The sequence below is a fragment of the Callionymus lyra genome, chromosome 16 (genome assembly GCF_982586985.1).
Source record: "Callionymus lyra chromosome 16, fCalLyr1.hap1.1, whole genome shotgun sequence".
NCBI classification, from domain to species: Eukaryota; Metazoa; Chordata; class Actinopteri; order Syngnathiformes; family Callionymidae; genus Callionymus; species Callionymus lyra.
Genome location: NC_141833.1, coordinates 8242349 through 8260947, shown reverse-complemented (window position 1 = coordinate 8260947; position 18599 = coordinate 8242349). Strand labels below are relative to the sequence as shown.

Here is an 18599-nt window from a genome sequence, read left to right as displayed (position 1 = left end):
GGCTTTGAAACACATGCGATCAATACGTGACAAAAAGGGAATCAACACATAACAAAGCTCAGTATACTCCTTTGACTGTCAATTTATAAAACCTTCAGTTGGGGCGAAACAATTAACTTGTTCCACCTGTTAGTGCCCACAGTTCTCTAGTTAAATTACTTTCAGAATAAAATAATTATTGTCAATGTACATTTTATTACACACTGGGCCTCGAGTTCATTGGCAGAAAACAAAATGACAGTCATTGATTCACCTTTCACATGAGCAGATAAACTCTTCACTGTAAAGATACCAAATTCCAACATTTATTTCATGTTCATACATTTGTTTTAAAGGAACAGCAATGTGCTAAAAAAAAACAATCAATGATCTGAAGTAACTTGTCAAATAATAGTATAAGACCAAAAAAAAAATGCTCACAAGAAAATGACAATTTTATTTTGTGAGAACTACAGAACTCACTGGAGTACAATTCAGAAGTGCATCCATTGACCCGCTTTGAGCAGAATGCTGGCACATGATAAAACCTAGAACACCAAGACTAATTCATCCCCTAGTTGGCTTTGATCACACAAACAAAAAACCCCCCAATACTTTAGATGATCAGATCCAAGACCATCACAAGATGACCAACAGAGTTGTACGCCTTTTTTTTTCTTTATGCATGTACACACAAACACATACATTCTGTATAAAGTATCTGTTGTGTAAAATATTCCAGTCCTGAGTGTTTAAAAGGCAACCAAGTTCTCAGCTTAGTGTGGTCCATTAGTTCTTTGATTACTGCAATCCTCGTAGCAAACGTTCTCGTTGTTCACAGAGGAGCTCAGACTGCCGTGCTTTTGGTTCCAATATGTGGTCGAGCAAACTCCACAAAGTCATCGATGAGAACCGGCCATGCTCCTGTTGGGAGGACAACGGGGATCAAACCTCAGAAATGCAAATTTAGATCTACACTTGTACAAACCTTCTTCGTCATAATTGGACATGTCATCAGTAATCATAGTGCTGAAGTCTAATAAGAGGTTCCAGGTGTCTTTAGGAATTGATCTTTTGTGGTGCTCCTGAAAGAAATAATGAAAAATCACTTCTAGATAATCATTTCTGACTCTTAAGGGTTTGTGTGGTGGATCAACTTACAATTAAAAAAGTGTTCCACAGATCAAGGAACTTGAATCTTCCAGCCAGTACTAAATTCCAATATGCAATAGCCATTTCTAAATCTGAGAGAGGCAAAGGGTTAGAATTCAATACCATTTTCATTGAAACAGCAGAGGTGAGCTTCATACCTAAACCTTTCTGTCCAGGGTTCTTAGCAAAATTAAATGTAAACTGATAAAAATCCTTAAACCGCCCTTGCTCCTTTAACTCCTGCTCCATCTTTGGCAGCTGAGATTTGAGTTTGTCAATAGTGTCACAACTGAAAGAGAGCAGAACATTATACATGATGAGAAAACTGATAAACATTGGAACAGGTCAACTGCTGTACCATAGGTTGAATCAATGACATCCCTTCAAGACCTGCATATGAACTTGATAGAGCTTTTATTGAGTTTTCTTGTTTTTGTTATAAAAAATGCTTTAGAAAATACCTTGTTTGCAAATTTTCACAACACAAAAGACAACCATTTAAACCTAGAAAATAATTATCTCTATACTATTTATGTTTTTTTCCGCCCACACCTTAACTGATCTGTGAACACCGGTGTATGATTATGATTATTTATGTAAAGTATTCATGTTGCCAAGCCTGACTTCCAACTCTTGAAATGATGATTACATCTAAATTGAGCTTCAATGATGTGTTGACTGTAATATTGCAGTAATGTATGAACTATTGGTCTGAGAAGAAGGGGTGGAGGTTGTGTTTCCAAGATGTTCATTTCTTTTATCATCATTATTATTGTTTTTCTATTTTACTTGTTATCTATCATTTTCTTTACTAGTAAAGCTTAACTGGACCACCATGTACAATGATGCTGTAAATATAATAATTATAATAATTTAAAATAAGGGACAAGATACGAAGTGGATAGATCGAATGACTGAAGAAGGTTGGGCGGGGCCCGTACGGTGCTCAATGTATATCCAACTGGAGTCACGAGTCGCAGTTAAACCAACAATTGCTGCTGTTACAGTTGTTATACACGAGTCATTCTTTGACACAGTTGGACATCTTTAGTAACACACTGATTAACTAAGAAAAATTCGATCATTTTGGATTTGAAAAATCACATTTTAACATTAACATTTCATTCTGCACTTCACATCTCAATTTTCTAAACACAGCATGAGTGTAATAATCCTCACCCCTGATCCGCCATTCCTTCCATGAATTCCTGTTTCGAGAACTCGCATTGTGTGGCCGCCCTGAACTTCCAGGCTATGAGGAGAACACTGATACTGGCTGGGTCCAAACCAAGATCATCACAAAACTGCTGGATGCCATCGATACCAATCTTGCTGTCATCGTGAGGATCTAATAAATACAAAGTTAAATACCTCAATAACACTTGGAATAACTTCACATTCTAACTTTTGTTTCTTGTTTATCTGTAATCGGCCGGTATATTCATCATCCATACCTCTGTATCTGTTGTAAAGTTGATCAAGCTTCTTCTTGTCTAGAGCAGCCTTTAAAGTTGACACATAGTGCTCGGGGTTTTGAAAAAACTTGTCAGTAGCTAGATCTAGTTTCCAGTCGTTCTGGGACAGACAGCTCAGTGCAGTCTTCTCGTTGGATTGAGTGAAAATGATAAACTGGCGAATTTTATCCTTCTGAGAGGATTTCAGCTTGTTCTGTGAAAACACGTGGTGAATAAGTTAAACACTTGCGACCAATACATAGCAGGAAAAAAAACATGTTAATCGCGGCGTTGTAACAAAAATAAAAAGCTGGAATTCTGGTTACAATACGTGCCACAGCCAACGCTAGCTAGCACGCTATCATGGCAGATATGCAAGAATATTGTTTTATTGTGACACATGCTTTAAGTATTGCAAAAAAGTTGAGTATTATAACCACAAGTTGATGAACACTGTGTATGGATAAGCTTACTTTCATGTGGGTTGTTTTCTTCATCGCCGGTCTTCGAGAGCTAACTAGACGAGTTGGCTGCTTTAACACTAAGCTAGGTGGCTTATGCTAACGAGGAAAAGCTACGCTTGACAGTTATTATTATATAGAAGCGATTCGACAATTATCTTCCCAATCGCGAGCCTTATGCATATACTTTAATTATTGAAAATTAATTTACTTGTATTTCCACTCAAGACATTTTTACCAAAATAAATATTTTCCTCACCATGTTTATCTTCTCCGACTCACTTTTCACCCATCCAGCTGGCTCATACAAGTAAACTGTTTCCGGGGGAACATTTGTTTACAGAATAAAAGCATAACATACATTTTTACGATTAGATTTTAAAACATATTTAATCAAATTGTCGTTAACATATGAATAAGTATATTGTCTTATATGTGTTCTTACTCAGGGCTTCAATTATACTCGTCCATCTTATAGTATTCGTGGGAAGGGAACTTTATTTTGGAATACAACGCATTCTTCGTCTAGTTATGCAGTTCCTGTAACTATAGTTTGCTGTATTGCTAGTACACGCCGCACTCCGGATGTTCAAAACAGTTTTGGGAAGATTTTACGCCAAATGGAAGCTGTATCGTCACAGATTTGTACCGTGGGTTCTACTGAATATACGTAAAAATGAGAAAACCCTCCGACAGGTGAAAGGAGGCGCTAAAGACAAGCTGGTCACCGATGAGGAAGTTTCAAGGAACCTGTTGAAACTCTTCAAGACTCTCCTTGGCAGTCATGGCGGCCTCGGAACTCTCTCCCCTGCCTGTCCTCAGAGCGTCATGTTGGAATGTCTGGGCTTCTGCGTTGACAGGAGACCGAGTTTGTTGCCACATGCAGGGACCGGTGTGTTTGTCAGCAGAGGATCTGTTCCCAAAGGGGCCACAGTGGCCATGTACCCCGGCTCAGTGTACCAGCCCCACGAACCCATCCTACTGCAGTCCATCAGAAACCAATTTGTCTTCAGGTGCATCGATGGCATCCTAATAGACGGCAATGACAAGGGCATATCGAAGATGGTTTACAAGTCGTGCAGTGGCAGGGACCGAGTCGGGCCCTTCACGATGAGTGACACCAGCTGGTTGTCTTGTAAACCACTGAACCCTCTTGCAGTGGGTCAGTACGTGAACAACTGCTCCAACCAGTGGCCCGCCAACGTTTGCTACCAGGAGTACGACCTCCCCGACAAGTTTCCCATTGAGCTTCGAACGTTCGTTCCCAACGTAAACTATGGTCACGAGATGCAGAGGCCTATACGCTGTGTTGTCCTTGTAGCCCTCCGAGACATTCCTGAAGGAGAGGAGCTTTTCTCCAACTACTACACCATTGTCCATTAAACTCTAAGCACCAGACGAGGATTTTTTTTCAAACAACTTCATGTTACATTCTTGCCTATCAACCTGTTGTTTTTTATTCATTTGACATCTTTGTTATATTTGCATATAGTACAGGCCAAGAGTTTGGACACGCCTAACATGCTCATTCAAAGTTTTTGCAATCTTCCTGTCTGGCTGACGTTAATATCTTAAAGTAATGATGGTAACTTGTTTCTCTTTATTTAGATGATTGGTTCTTTTAATAAAATGAATTCAAACAGTTGTCAGTTGGATCTGTGTTAACCTTACTTTATTTTATTCTTTATCTTTAGACTTAGATTGTATCATCTTGTTCTTTCTCTTTATTTTTATTTTTTCTTGTTCTTATTTTATTTTGATTATTTTTATGAAAAATTGCTGGATTTGCTGTGGATAATTGGAAAAAAACAATTTCCCGAAGGAGATTTCCTGAGGGATCAATAGAGTTCTACATACCTACCTATCTACTTCTGCACAACACAACTGATGGACCAACCCTATTAAAAAGTTATTCCACAAAGTAACCCAGACCAGAAACACCTTGAATTTTGTCAGTAAATAGCTAAAAATCTACAAAGCAGTGACTAGAAAGAAATGTGGCTACTTTGAAGAAACTAGACAATAAGACAATTTTGTTAAATCCAAACATATTTATTCACATGTTGATGCCTTCAGTCATAATTTACAATCCAGATAGTGATGGAAATAAAGAAAACACATTAAATAAAAGGGTGTGTCCAAACATTTGTCCTGTACTGTGGTAGTATTATCTGACAAATAACTGCAGAACTTGGTGAACAGATTAGATTCTTGAGTAGATAATGTTGAATCCTTTGTTAGAAAGGTAACAGTTTAGTAGGTTCGAAACTGAATTTTTTGGACTGTTGTTTACATTAACAACAATAACTATAACAACTAAGACCTAACATTGTGTATTTTAGCCAAAAGTTGCTGTGTAAACATAGCAGCATTGGAAATAAGTTATCCTGAGATGTTTCTTTTGTACATCTTTTTTTTCCCCAGCTTTTCAGTTTTGAGTCATTCAAAGAAGTGTATGAATTCTAAATAAAAAATAATACTAGCTCTTATTATATTTTAGAATTTATTAGTACTGAGTAAAGATTGTATATAGCAATATTTACTGACATAAAACATAAAACGTACACTTTTATAACACATGCAACCAAGGATTTTCTTTCAATAGTCAATCACAAAATGTTCCTCAGAAATTACAGGAGAAATTAAATGTGTAGAAAGTGGACTTATCTTACACACGTCCATGCCCAAATTACATATATCATATTCATATCATATAAGAAATATTTTCCATTAGTTTTAAAAAGTCCTCATCCCTAACTTGAGAAAACCGTGTCGATTAATTCTGATACAACTGGGACGCCGTAGTTACCTAAGCACCCCCAATTGCTGCAATAACCATCCGCAAACACATATAGTCTTAAAATATTCTTCACTTATTATATACTCTTATATTTAACATCTCACATATAGAATTTTGCAAACAATAAAAATGTATTACCATTCTAGGTTCATGTCATGCATTTTTTCAATGATTACGATTAATTTTTTTTCATCGTCTGCGAAAGTAGTCCGGCTAGATAAAGGCAGCTGACGTCTGTAACGACGATCTTTCCAGGCGCATGCTGAAGTCGTGGACGGACCATGTCTAGCGACCCTGCAGACTATAACAGGTAAAACTCCCTCAAATATATCTTAATAATCATTTTCCTAGTTTTAGAATCGCAGCAAATGACAGTGGTGTCATAATATATCTCCATAGTCGCGTAAACTAATGTGAAATCTGAAGAAAGGCCTGCTTTAGCTTCCGCAGCACACATGCTAACTGTTAGCTTTGTAAACCAGTGCACGAAAAAGTTTTATTCTTGGTGATTCCTCAGTGTATCTATTGCTAATACTTAATAAAGTTTAATAAACGAGATAACGTTTAAGCACATTTTTAATACAAATGAGTTGGATAAGGATTCCCTCAAATGCAGAGAAGGCCAAAGCGTCCGACATGTCGGAAGTGTTATTGAATATCGAGAAATGGGATCAACGACAAACTATGAATTCAGAATGTTTTTTTAAATAGTACATTTTGTATAAGAAGTAACTTTATATTGCACATGATGGAATGTAACGCATGTCAAGAGCGTCATTCTAGGGGGGGTGCAACGTGGGTCGCTCACCACGCTGCCACCGCGTGTCCGCCAGTTTAACTGGAACTTTATTTACACAATGTTAACGACAAGTGTTTGGTTATAAAATGCATTACATGAAACAATCTATTTAAGATCTATCAGCTATTATGGCTGCGTTTAAGTAATTTCCTTCAATTTTACCGAAAAAATAGTAAGTTGCATTTATGGTGGTCAGGTGTATACGCAAGGAAGCAGACTTATTGAAAATGGATTAACTAGAGTAACTTTTTGTTTTCCTTATCGAGTGTTAAAACTAACTTGTTAAAGAGATGGTTCATCCGAAATTCCTATTTTTTTTTTTACCCTACTTTAGGTCGACTAAGGTTGAGAGAATGTTCAGAGCAATCGTTAAAATCTTGCATGAAAACCAAGTGTTTTTACACTGCAACCGTCCTGTGATGACTAAGCAGTATAAACATTTGGGAGAGAAGGGCTCGATCTCCACCGTGGTTTCTTCTGCTGTAAGATTCCATAACTTAAAATTGAGCGACAAAGTTGTTAAAAAGAAATCCTGGAACTCAATAAAATGAGGACTACATGCCACTTGCTTTTTTATTTATTTTGACATTCCTTAACTCAGACTGTATTACGGGTGGATGTAGAACTCAGACTGGAGTTTGTTAGACCAACTTGAATTAAGTATTTTTCATAATGAGAAATGGGTAATGGTTCAAAAGATGTACAAAAAGCAAATAATCCCTAAGCGCATTACCGCACAGATGCCACATGATGGCGCTCTCTACGAAGAAAAACTTCTTGGACTTCGAAACTCCAATTTAAAAAAAAAAAAGAATCTTATTTAGGACTTTTGTTTTAATAATATAAAGTTTGCTGTGAACTTCTAATTGTTATTCAAGATGTCTTCCATGATAAATTGTTTTAAATCCGGTTTAAAATGATAAGATGACTGAAATGCTTAAACTTAGTTTAAGCATAAACGTATTGAAATTTTCTTGTAAGAGTAACTTTTTTGCTTATCAGGATAAATTGTTTGTTCACCCAAAATTCTAAATTTACTAATTTTTTTCTAACTTTCTCACTTATTTTGACTAAGAGTTTTTAGAATATTATGAGTAATGTGGTGTAAAAAGGAAATGTACCTCCATATTTTAATACGCTAACTGATTTGTGCTACTTTGTGTTTACAATATGTCTTTTTATTCAACAGCCCAAGACACCGTGACCATGGGGGGCCAGGTGGGATGGAGCCTGATGGAATCATTGAGGTAATGAGGCAATAAAAAAAACCTTCTGGTCTAATGTTTTGATCGCTGGACTTTATTTTCCTCTTTTTACAGAGCAACTGGAACGAGATTATCGACAACTTTGACAACATGAACCTGAAGGAAGCTCTTCTCAGGGGCATATATGCCTATGGCTTTGAGAAACCATCCGCCATTCAACAGAGGGCAATAATTCCGTGCATCAAGGGTAAAATAATGAATTTCATAATGCTTAGGAATTTGAGTGAAATGATGCTTTACCATCTTTCGGGACTTACCCAATCATGGGGATACTTTTTTTTTCAATACTGATCACTCCTGTTCCCTTGATAGTTCTTTTGACAATGATGCTCATCTCTTGACTTGAATAAACCACTAATTGACCTTCTTGTCGTTAGGCTATGACGTCATTGCACAAGCACAGTCAGGCACTGGCAAGACGGCCACCTTTGCCATCTCTATCTTGCAGCAGTTGGACATAGAGCAGAAGGAGACTCAGGCTCTGGTGTTAGCTCCCACTAGGGAGCTGGCTCAGCAGGTATGCTGTTCCTGAGGTCAACAGACCTCTGTCACAGACCTAGCAGCACACTGAGGAAACTGAAATGCGAAGGTACCCTTTTCCAAAAACTTGTCAAAATTCTGAATCCAATAACTGTCTTAAGGGTTGGTGTAGTCTGTCAGTGGCTGCATTGGTCTAAGAGATCTGGCTCTGTTGAATTTGTTGTGGGTGAGATGATGGCATACCATCTTTCGGGACTGACTTGACAACTGGAGATATCATATCTAAACACTGATCACTCACACGGCACACTTCACATATTGCCCTCCCACCTTCTTGACCCATTTATTGATTTAATTTCTTTCGCCATTTTCTTGACCGTCAACAGATCCAGAAGGTCATTGTGGCTCTTGGTGACTACATGGGGGCAAACTGCAACGCCTGCATTGGAGGCACCAACCTCCGCAGTGAGATACAAAAGTTTCAAGCTGAAGCTCCTCATATTGTGGTCGGCACCCCGGGTCGTGTGTTTGACATGCTCAACAGAAGGCATCTCTGTAAGCATCAGCCGCTGGACAGCATCTTGACCCTATTGTGGTCCTGACACATTTGTCTCTTGTCTCCAGATCCCAAGTCAATAAATATGTTTGTTCTGGACGAAGCCGACGAGATGTTGAGTCGAGGATTCAAAGATCAGATCTATGAGATCTTCCAGAAACTCAGCACCAACATTCAGGTATTTGTTGCGCTGCAGCTAAGTGGTTGCCCCGACTTCTGCATTAACAGAAGCCTGCTAAAATTGTGTGACTCAGTTCGCTGTGTCTCGCGATCATGCTAGCCGGCTATTGCGCAGAAGGAGATGATTGATCACTGTGCTGAAAATGAGATGTGGTCGAACCTCTTTCTTAATGTTCGTTGGCCTCTATCTCGAGGCTCAGTGCTACAAACGTTTGTCATGAAGCTACATCGTGCATGTTTAAATGTTGATGCTATGTCCTTTTTAATAATGTCTACTGTTTTCTCAGGTTGTTCTGCTCTCTGCCACCATGCCAGCAGATGTTTTGGAGGTGACTAAGAAATTCATGCGGGACCCTTACCGCATCCTGGTGAAGAAAGAGGAGCTTACCCTCGAGGGTATCAAGCAGTTCTATGTGAACGTAGAACGAGAGGTGTGTTTGGTTCTGTTGCTCTATTGTTAATCTGCTAAAACTGCATCAGCTGATTTAATTTAAGATTTAATGTCGCAGGAATGGAAGCTGGACACCTTGTGCGATCTTTACGAGACTTTAACAATCACCCAGGCTGTGATTTTCCTCAACACCAGGAGGAAAGTGGACTGGTTGACCGAGAAGATGCAGGCGAGAGACTTCACTGTATCGGCTCTAGTGAGTATCAACCTCCATGGTTTGTGCACAAGTCAGCAGTTTACCTAAAAGTTTTCATTGCACGCAGCATGGTGACATGGACCAGAAGGAGCGTGACGTGATTATGAGGGAGTTCCGTTCAGGCTCGAGCAGAGTCCTGATCACAACTGACCTTCTCGTAAGTTTCTCTTGACCCTTCTTTCCACCTAAATGTCTTGCATGAAACCCAAATGTTTTTACACTGCAACCGTCCTGTGATGACTAAGCAGTATAAACGTTTGGAAGATTAGGGCTCAATCTCCACCGTGGTTTCTTCTGCTCTAAGATTCCATAACTTAAAATTGAGCGACAAAGTTGTTTAAAAATAAATCCTGTAACTCAATTAAATGAGGAATTGATGTTAAAATTTGAGTGGAATTGGTCCGACCAAATGCACTGTCATGGCTAAGGATGTCTTCACCAAGAGAAATGTATTGCACTTCAGGATATTATGTTAATTTGACACTATTCTGTTTAAACTTAGTTTTTACTGTTCGTTCTGTTAACTGTTGTTTAAATCTCATCAGGCTCGTGGTATTGATGTGCAGCAAGTTTCTCTGGTAATAAACTACGATCTTCCTACAAACCGAGAGAACTACATTCACAGGTGAGTGTTGCGTACCATCATGGCGTCCCACAACATGCTGAACTCTACTTCTGTTCCCAGAATTGGCCGTGGTGGGCGCTTCGGCCGGAAAGGAGTGGCCATTAACTTTGTCAACGAAGACGACCGCCGGTGTCTTCGCGATATTGAGACGTTTTACAACACGACCGTGGACGAGATGCCAATGAACGTGGCCGACTTGATTTGAGAGTAGACTCGTCTTGTTCTCACTGAGCGACCAGTGAAAGTCCTCTTGCATTTTGTGCTTCTACTGTTTTCAAAGGGCAGAAGTTTTCCGCGCTAAACCTCGTGTTCGACTTTGGCATGTGTTTAAAGGCGAGGTGAAGTCGTAGATTCTAAACTACTGGAGCTCTTGAGCCATGGAGGCTTCAAACGCTTCGGTCTATTTCAGATACTTTCCCTGTATATTTCAAATGAGTATATTTGATGTGCTCCACCGCTTGGTAACCTTCTTGTGGACAAAAAGGTATAAATGCTGTCTAAAGTCTGCCAATTATGTTGTAACATTGGTGCGATGTTCTGCCTCTTGTAGTTTAAATTATGTTTTGTATTGTGCATGCTTAAGTTTTAGTCTATCATGTATCACAATTTATAGTCTACTTAAGTGTTAAAAATAATTTCTCAAACATTGTATAACGTGTCTCTTAAAAAATATTAAATAAAAAATATTAAACAAGTGAACTGGTTTTTACTGTTTGGCTACACTGCACTTAAATGTTTGTCATCTTTGAGTGAAGATGCAGATCTGAGTTACTTGAAGTAACCTTCCTCCTGGGTGAATTATTTCTGCTTGCATGCAGTCTGAGTCCTGAATGATATCAAATATTTGTTCAATGTTCATGGTAATACGAAGCTGTCTGACTTGAGCAACATTTCTCAAAGCCTTAAATTATCTGCACAAATCAATTTAAACTTTAATTTCACCGAATCTACGCTACTTGGCTTAAATGTGCTTTGGCGACATCTCGTGGCCAGTGCGCGGAATGTTCTAAATGAATGCATTTAGTTTATTAACACCTGTGTATTCGAAGAAGCCCATGAATCTGTCCTTAACCCTAAAAGTTTATCTATCGAAATGGCTCCCTTAAGTTGTTTCACTTAGTTTTTATATAGCAATGAAAACATGAAACATTAACTCGTGTTAAATTCAGTCAAAATGTTGACTTTCATGACGAATTGACAGACCCAACAGTGGCGCTTCTTAAAACGCTTGAGGACATTTCAGTGGGTGGATCTCTAACATTTCTTAGATCTTTGTTTGATCCATAGTCAATAATTCACAAGCAACCGGTTTTATTTGCGTTGCAGCACCGTTCAAAACCCGAAAAGCGTCGTTTTATTTCACCAAATATTTTCACCAAGAAAAAAAAACTCCTTTGACGGCAGTGATATTTTTAGATAATACGTTTTTGAAAACTTAACTGACTTAACATCATCGCAGGAATATGGACACAAGTTATATTGAACTATTTTATTTTGAAGGCGCAACATAGAACATATGTTCGTCGCAGACGCAGGTGCGCGACAGGTGGCGACCGGAAGTGGAAACAGAAGCGGCAGATTTTGAAATAAACGCATGTATTTGGTGAGGGGAAATAAACAGAAATAATGTGAGTTGTTAATCTTTGTCCAGACGACATCTTTTGTCCATATCTATTGATGTTGAGCGGACATAAATGTCTTGTTGCTTCTCTTGCTAGCAAGTCGCTAATGTAATCTATTAGCATTTGAAGCTAACGCTGGCTAGTGGAAAAAAAACAAACATATTTCGAATAAAGCAGGTTGGAACAATCTTTTTTAAATTATTGACTCTCCTGTCAGTGTCAACTGAAACTAACTTGTGTAATTGTCTTTCAAATTTAAGCTCAAAACAGCTACCAAGTGATGGCAGCACTTGAGTGACAGGTGGGTGTGCTACAAAAAGTCACAATGATAAAATGTGTATTTATTATGAGATAACATTATACCAGTATTTATTTATTTATTTTGTATCAGAGTCGGGACGAATGGATGCAGGAAGAGACAACACCTCAGAGGATCAAGTAGGTCAATATCATCCTTGTACGTCATATAATTAAAAGAAAATCCTCTATAATCCATTATTTAATTAATTAAAAGTAGATCAGTATCTTATTAAAGTGGAAGGGTAAACTGTCACATAAAACGTTGTTTAGTAGTAGTTGAGACAATGTGCATTCACACCCAGTGTTTGATTCCTATGGGGAATTGTCATTTATGAGGTAAACCAACTGAATTCCTGAATAATCCTTGTTGTTTCATTGATTGTTTTCATTTAAAATCATATGAAACTAGAAAAGAGTGCATTTACAGAAGAAAATGCAGTGTGAATGCTGAGCAGCATTAGTGGCAGTAGTTGCGGAATTAGTAGTAGATGTGGTAGTGGAATAAGTAGTAGAAGTAGTAGTGGAATTAGTAGTAGAAGTAGTAGGTTACAGTGGAAGAAGTTGAAAGTTGAGTTGAAGAGTTTCCCCATTGAAATGAACGGGGGAAAAAGAGGAATAAAAGAAAGAATGGAAGAGATAAAAGATAACTTTTCCACAGACTATACACAAACCATATCTAAATGAAGAGAGAAACTAAAGTTTTATGTCACCTCCGGGTTATGAACCCAGGACCTCAGTCACCAAGAGTGAGGTTCATACCACTAGACCATCATAGACATTTCTTTTTTGATATACCTTTACAGCATTAAGCAATGGTTCCTGTTTTTTTCATTTTGTCTTTGAGTTTTTCATATGTTCTAAAAACATTGTTGTCTCAGTGCATCAGTGAATCTGTGATCCATCGCAGGGTCTGGTTGAGGAAGTCATGTGTTCATTTATCCACGATTGCTTTCACCTGATCAATCGTGTCATCTTGGTCTTTGTTCAACAAGTAAACCTGGACGCTCTTGTTTTGATTCATCAACTGTTTACTTCTGCTCCAGGTTCTTCTAAAAGGAACTTTTTCCTGCTCCAGCACTGTACTTTATTATTGATCTGTTTTTACTTTCTCCACTATAGTATTACTTCAACTGTAAAGTGTCTTCACATAACTTGTTACTGTTATAAGACACTTTAAATTAATTATAATGGATTACTCTTTGTTCTAGTACTTGTACTACTACGAGTACTCGTGGTAGTATGAGTACCTATAGTACTACAAGTAGTTGTACTAGTACTCGTAGTAGTACTAGTATTAATCGTAGTAGTAATTGTATTCGTGGTACTCGTAGAAGTACTAGTATATGTAGTACTTCTAGTAGTACTAGTATTTGTAGTACTCCTAGTAGTATAGTATTTGTAGTACTCCTAGTAGTACTAGTATGTGTAGTAGTACTAGTATTCTTAGTAGTACTAGTATTTGTAGTGCTCGTAGTAGTTCTAGTATTTGTAGTAGTACTCGTACGTGTAGTTCTACTACGAGTGAAGGAGTAGAGGATTGAAGAAGTGGAGGAGTGAAGGAGTAGAGGATTTAATGAGTAGAGTAGTGAAAGAGTGAAGGAGTAGAGGAGTGAAGGAGTAGAGGATTAAAGAAGTGGAGGAGTGAAGGAGTAGAGTAGTAGAGGAGTGAAGGATTAGAGGATTTAATGAGTAGAGTAGTAGAGGAGTGAAGGAGTAGAGGATTTAATGAGTAGAGTAGTGGAGGAGTGAAGGAGTAGAGGAGTGAAGGAGTAGAGGATTGAAGAAGCGGAGGAGTGAAGGAGTAGAGTAGTAGAGGAGTGAAGGAGTAGAGGATTTAATGAGTAGAGTAGTAGAGGAGTGAAGGATTAGAGGATTTAATGAGTAGAGTAGTGGAGGAGTGAAGGAGTAGAGGAGTGGAGGAGTGAAGGAGAGTATAATTATTAGTATAACTATAAGTATAAATTTAACGATAATTATAAGTATTACTATAAGTATAACTATAAGTTTAACTATAATTATAACTATTAGTTTAAGTTTAACAATAATTATAAGTATAACTATAAGTTTAACTATTGAGTGGTGAAAGAGTGGAGGAGTGAAAGAGTGAAGGAGTGGAAGAGTGAAAGAGTGGAGGAGTGAAGGAGTGGAAGAGTGAAGGAGTGGAAGAGTGAAGGAATGGAAGAGTGAAGGAGTGGAAGAGTGAAGGAGTGGAAGAGTGAAGGAATGGAAGAGTGAAGGAGTGGAAGAGTGAAGGAGTGGAAGAGTGAAGGGGTGGAAGAGTGGAAGAGTGAAGGAGTGAAGGAGTGGAAGAGTGAATGAGTGGAAGAGTGAAAGAGTGGAAGAGTGAAGGAGTGGAAGAGTGAAGGAGTGGAAGAGTGAAGGAATGGAAGAGTGGAAGAGTGAAGGAATGGAAGAGTGGAAGAGTAAAGGAATGAAGGAGTGGAAGAGTATAAGTATAAGTACAAGTATAAGTATAACTATTAGTATAAATATAAGTATAACTATAAGTATAAGTATAAGGCAGTAGTAGTGGAATTATTAGTGGAAAGTAGTGATAGGAGTTGAATCTTGAGTTGAAGAGTTTCCCCATTGAAATGAATGGGGGAAATAAAGGGTAGAAAAAGAGGAATAAAAGAAAGAGGGGAAGAGATAAAAGAGAGCTAGAACATAGCCGGAATGACGGGATCGAGCTGAATTGATAAAAGTTTGAACGGTTCAAATCGGATGAAATTTGTGGAAGTAGAAGCGGAACAAAGTTTGGGTCAGAAGAAGTAAGAGGAAAAAGAAGAATAAAGAGAAACAGGAACTCAATTACTAACTAAAGAACTAAGCGACCTCCACAAAAAGAGCTCATTGTGTGAATGCTTCTTGTGGAGGTCGCTTAGTGCTTATCTAGTTGTAATGAGAGAAAACACTTTACAAACAGGTCATTGTTAAATAAATCTAGTTGTTATAGTCCTAGGAAAACACCTGGGGAATTGAAATGATTATTTTATCATCTTTTGGGAAGTGGCAGCTCATATCAGCTTCATGGTGCAAGAGGCAGGAGACATCCCGGACATACATATTCAATTTCAATAGAGTTAACAATTAATGAGAATGTTTGTCATAGTCAGGGATTTATGTTTGCGTTTGAATAAAGCAAGTGTTGAACAGAAGCTTGTCTTCAATAAGAATTTGGGGGGGATCTTGTATTCATGTTGCCACGGCAACACAGCAGATGTTTGGAGTCCAACTAATCCAGGGACCATTACAGTGGAAGAGGTGACATAAATAAACAGTTTGAATCCTTAAGTCAACACAATAATACACATGTGCGAGTGCTCAGGAAAGTTCAGACAGACGAACACACAAATCCGTGATAAACAGGGACGACTCCTTACCACCAAGGAAGAACAACACCAAAGATGGACAGAGAATTTCAGGGAGCTGCTCAATAGACCATCCTCGGTCCAAGAGATAGAGATTCCACCAGCAGCACACATGCTTAACATCAACTGTGCCCTCCCAACAAGATCTGAGGTAAAGAAGGCCATCAAGGCACTACGACGTGGAAAAGCAGCAGGACCAGACGACATCCCAGCGGAGGCCCTTCAGGCTGATGTTGAAACCTCAACCACCATGCTATACCAGCTGATCAAGGAAATATGGGAGGATGAAGAAAATATACCAACAGACTGGAAGGATGGGCTTATTGCAATCATTCCTAAGAAAGGAGACCTCAGGGATTGCAATAACTACAGAGGAATCATGTTGCTATCAACACCAGGCAAAGTGCTAAATCGCATCATCTTAGAGAGATTGCGAAAGGCGGTTGATGATGAACTGAGAGAAAACCAAGCTGGTTTCAGAAACGGAAGATCATGCAGTGACCAAATTGCTACCCTCAGGATCATCATCGAACAATCTATACAATCTATAGAATGGAACACACCTGTTTACTTACCTTTTACCGACTTCGAAAAAGCATTTGACAGTGTAGACCGAAAGCTGCTATGGGATTTAATGGCACACTATGGAATCCCCCCCAAATACATAAACATCATCAAGAATACATACCAGGACATGCAATGCCAAGTGCTCCACCAGGGACAGGCACAAGAAACATTCACCGAGCTCACTGGGGTGAAACAGGGCTGCCTGCTTTCCCCTTTCCTTTTCCTCTTGTGCATTGACTGGACTATGAAGCAAGCTACCCACAATACAAATACTGGCATCCAATGGAGTCTGACAGAACAGCTAGAGGACCTCGACTTTGCGGATGACATTGCAATACTCTCACATAGCCACCAGCAGATGAAAGATAAATCCCAACTGCTAGAAACAACAGCAGCAGGACTGGGGCTTAAAATTAACGGAGCAAAAACCAAAATAATGCGGATAAACAACAAAAACATGAGTCCTATAAACATCGGGGACCAGACACTGGAAGAGGTCGTCAAATTTACATACCTGGGAAGTGTGATAGCAGTGGACGGTGGGACAGAGGAAGATGTGAAGTCAAGAATAGGGAAAGCAAGAACAACATTCAACATATTAAATAAGATCTGGAAAACTAAGAACATCTCACTCAATACGAGGGTCAAAATCTTCAACTCCAACGTCAGATCCGTACTGTTGTATGGATCAGAAACTTGGAGGACCACCAATGCCATCACCAATAAACTATAGACTTTCATCAACCACTGCTTTAGACGTATCCTCAGAATCTTCTGGCCAAACCGTATCAGTAACATCAACCTGTGGGAACGCACCAATCAAGAGCCAATAGAGATACAGCTGATAAGGAGAAAGTGGAGCTGGATAGCTCACACACTAAGAAAAAGCAAAACGGCAATAACCAAACAGGCACTAACATGGAACCCACAAGGCAAACGGAGCAGAGGGAGGCCCAAAACACCTGGAGGAGGAGCACAGAGCTAGATGTGAAAAAGAAGGGACTGACGTGGAAACAGCTGGAGAGGATGGCACAAGACAGACGGGGGTGGAAACTATTCATCAATGGCCTATGTTCCGAAAGGAATACAAAGGTTAATAAGTGTTGTGCTAATAAAAAGGCATCAGAGCTTCCATAAGCAGTGTGTATATAAATGTGTGTGTGTGTCAGAAGAGCAGTATTTTTGGGACATGTCAAGATGGCAGCAGCGAAAAGTTCTCAGCAGGCACGTCTGGTTTATTTAGACTGAAACGGCAGGATATATAAAAACGTCTGTTGCTGAGAATGTGTTTTTCATTGTGTACGGAAACTCCGCTTAGTCACTGGAGAAAAATATCATCAAATATCATATCATCATCAATTGTCATTTTTGGAACAATTTTAAACCCTAATTTGGGAAATACAGCTCTCTGAGAAAAGTGATGATTTTTATGAGCCTTCAAGCTGACTCAGCTCTTGTGAATGTGAAAGAATCCGCTCTGCTGCTACTGTACAAGGAAAGGGAAACGAGACATCTGGTTTCCAAATGACTGGTGCCAGAGTCTGGTCCACATTTCTGGTTTCCAGAGAGAGATTTTGCTCCACCAGATCGGTTCGGTGACCTCAAGAATGTTGTGTACTGCAGATGTGTGGTCCTGCCGGCTTCATGAAGACCTCCAATTCTTAATTCACCTGGTTGGAGAAGATCTCTTGCCCTCGGTGGTCTTGTTCATGAGTGAGGGGAGGATGGTCTTTTAGTCTCATGGAGCTGAAAGTCAAGGATTTTGGTACAAGAGCTTGGTAGAAATAATAACAGGATGGTGTATTCTAGTCTGCTGTGTGGTTATTGGTTGCTGACGCTTGAATCAAAAATGTTGTAGACGCAGTTGAAAAATGAGAACAGATTTAGAGGACAATGATTCCAAAGAGACAAAACGAAGGTACATGAATGGATCCATCATTTTCATTTGCTTTTAGTCAAAATGGTTCTGTTGCAACATTTCACTGTCACATGATGTTAAGAAATAATGTATAATTGTAACTGAGCAAATATATATATATATATATATATGAAAGGAATACACCTTATAAATAAAGAATCAATCAAATTACTGAAGGTAATAATATTAGGTTAAAAAAATATTTATAATAATATATAATATACTTCAGGACTTTTTAACCTTTTGGAATCTGTATCTAAATTTGAATCTCTGAACAAAGTCCTGTTCGTTTAAACTATAAAAAAAGAAGAGGAAAACTAAATATATACAGTACTGTGCAAAAGTTGCAGGTGTGAAAAAAGGCTGTAAACTAAGAATGCTTTCAAAAATAAAAATAATTATTATTTTTATCAAATCAAAAAC

General features: G+C 38.6%; 3 protein-coding genes and 3 non-coding genes across 6 annotated transcripts; 5 read left to right on the top strand and 1 right to left on the bottom strand.

Moving 5' to 3' along the window:
* Window positions 1-283: 283 nt before the first annotated feature.
* On the bottom strand, window positions 284-3274 carry dcun1d1 (DCN1, defective in cullin neddylation 1, domain containing 1 (S. cerevisiae)). Its single transcript, XM_087811497.1, has 7 exons — window positions 3059-3274; window positions 2586-2799; window positions 2311-2479; window positions 1290-1420; window positions 1141-1223; window positions 968-1064; window positions 284-903 (listed from the first exon to the last, which is right to left on the bottom strand). Exons 1-7 carry the CDS (start codon window positions 3080-3082, stop codon window positions 827-829), a joined length of 795 nt encoding a protein of 264 aa, XP_087667623.1. The 5' UTR covers window positions 3083-3274; the 3' UTR covers window positions 284-826.
* Window positions 3275-3617: 343 nt separating this feature from the next.
* Window positions 3618-4575, top strand: setd9 (SET domain containing 9). Its single transcript, XM_087811264.1, has one exon. The coding sequence runs from the start codon at window positions 3632-3634 to the stop codon at window positions 4427-4429; it is 798 nt and encodes a 265-aa protein (XP_087667390.1). The 5' UTR covers window positions 3618-3631; the 3' UTR covers window positions 4430-4575.
* Window positions 4576-6046: 1471 nt separating this feature from the next.
* Window positions 6047-11064, top strand: eif4a2 (eukaryotic translation initiation factor 4A2). Its single transcript, XM_087811973.1, has 11 exons — window positions 6047-6156; window positions 7835-7892; window positions 7965-8097; window positions 8288-8427; window positions 8777-8945; window positions 9015-9124; window positions 9414-9557; window positions 9636-9773; window positions 9841-9930; window positions 10319-10398; window positions 10459-11064. The coding sequence occupies exons 1-11, from the start codon at window positions 6128-6130 to the stop codon at window positions 10601-10603; spliced, it is 1236 nt and encodes a 411-aa protein (XP_087668099.1). The 5' UTR covers window positions 6047-6127; the 3' UTR covers window positions 10604-11064.
* Window positions 8132-8207, top strand: LOC148063475 (small nucleolar RNA SNORD2). Its single transcript, XR_015713602.1, has one exon. It is a non-coding gene; the product is annotated as a small nucleolar RNA SNORD2 (small nucleolar RNA).
* Window positions 8615-8689, top strand: LOC148063474 (small nucleolar RNA SNORD2). The gene has a single exon (XR_015713599.1). It is a non-coding gene; the product is annotated as a small nucleolar RNA SNORD2 (small nucleolar RNA).
* Window positions 9158-9336, top strand: LOC148063473 (small nucleolar RNA SNORA81). Its single transcript, XR_015713603.1, has one exon. It is a non-coding gene; the product is annotated as a small nucleolar RNA SNORA81 (small nucleolar RNA).
* Window positions 11065-18599: the final 7535 nt, after the last annotated feature.

Coding starts and splice junctions, on each gene's coding strand:
- setd9 (XM_087811264.1), top strand. CDS start 3,632: ATGTTCAAAACAGTTTTGGGAAGATTTTACGCCAAATGGAAGCTGTAT.
- eif4a2 (XM_087811973.1), top strand. CDS start 6,128: ATGTCTAGCGACCCTGCAGACTATAACAG. Junction 7,893..7,964: donor AGCCTGATGGAATCATTGAG/GTAATGAGGCAA, acceptor CTCTTTTTACAG/AGCAACTGGAACGAGATTAT. Junction 9,125..9,413: donor AACTCAGCACCAACATTCAG/GTATTTGTTGCG, acceptor CTGTTTTCTCAG/GTTGTTCTGCTCTCTGCCAC.
- dcun1d1 (XM_087811497.1), bottom strand. CDS start 3,082: ATGAAGAAAACAACCCACATGAAA. Junction 2,800..3,058: donor AGAAAACAACCCACATGAAA/GTAAGCTTATCC, acceptor GTGTTTTCACAG/AACAAGCTGAAATCCTCTCA. Junction 1,421..2,310: donor GAAGGAATGGCGGATCAGGG/GTGAGGATTATT, acceptor GCTCTCTTTCAG/TTGTGACACTATTGACAAAC.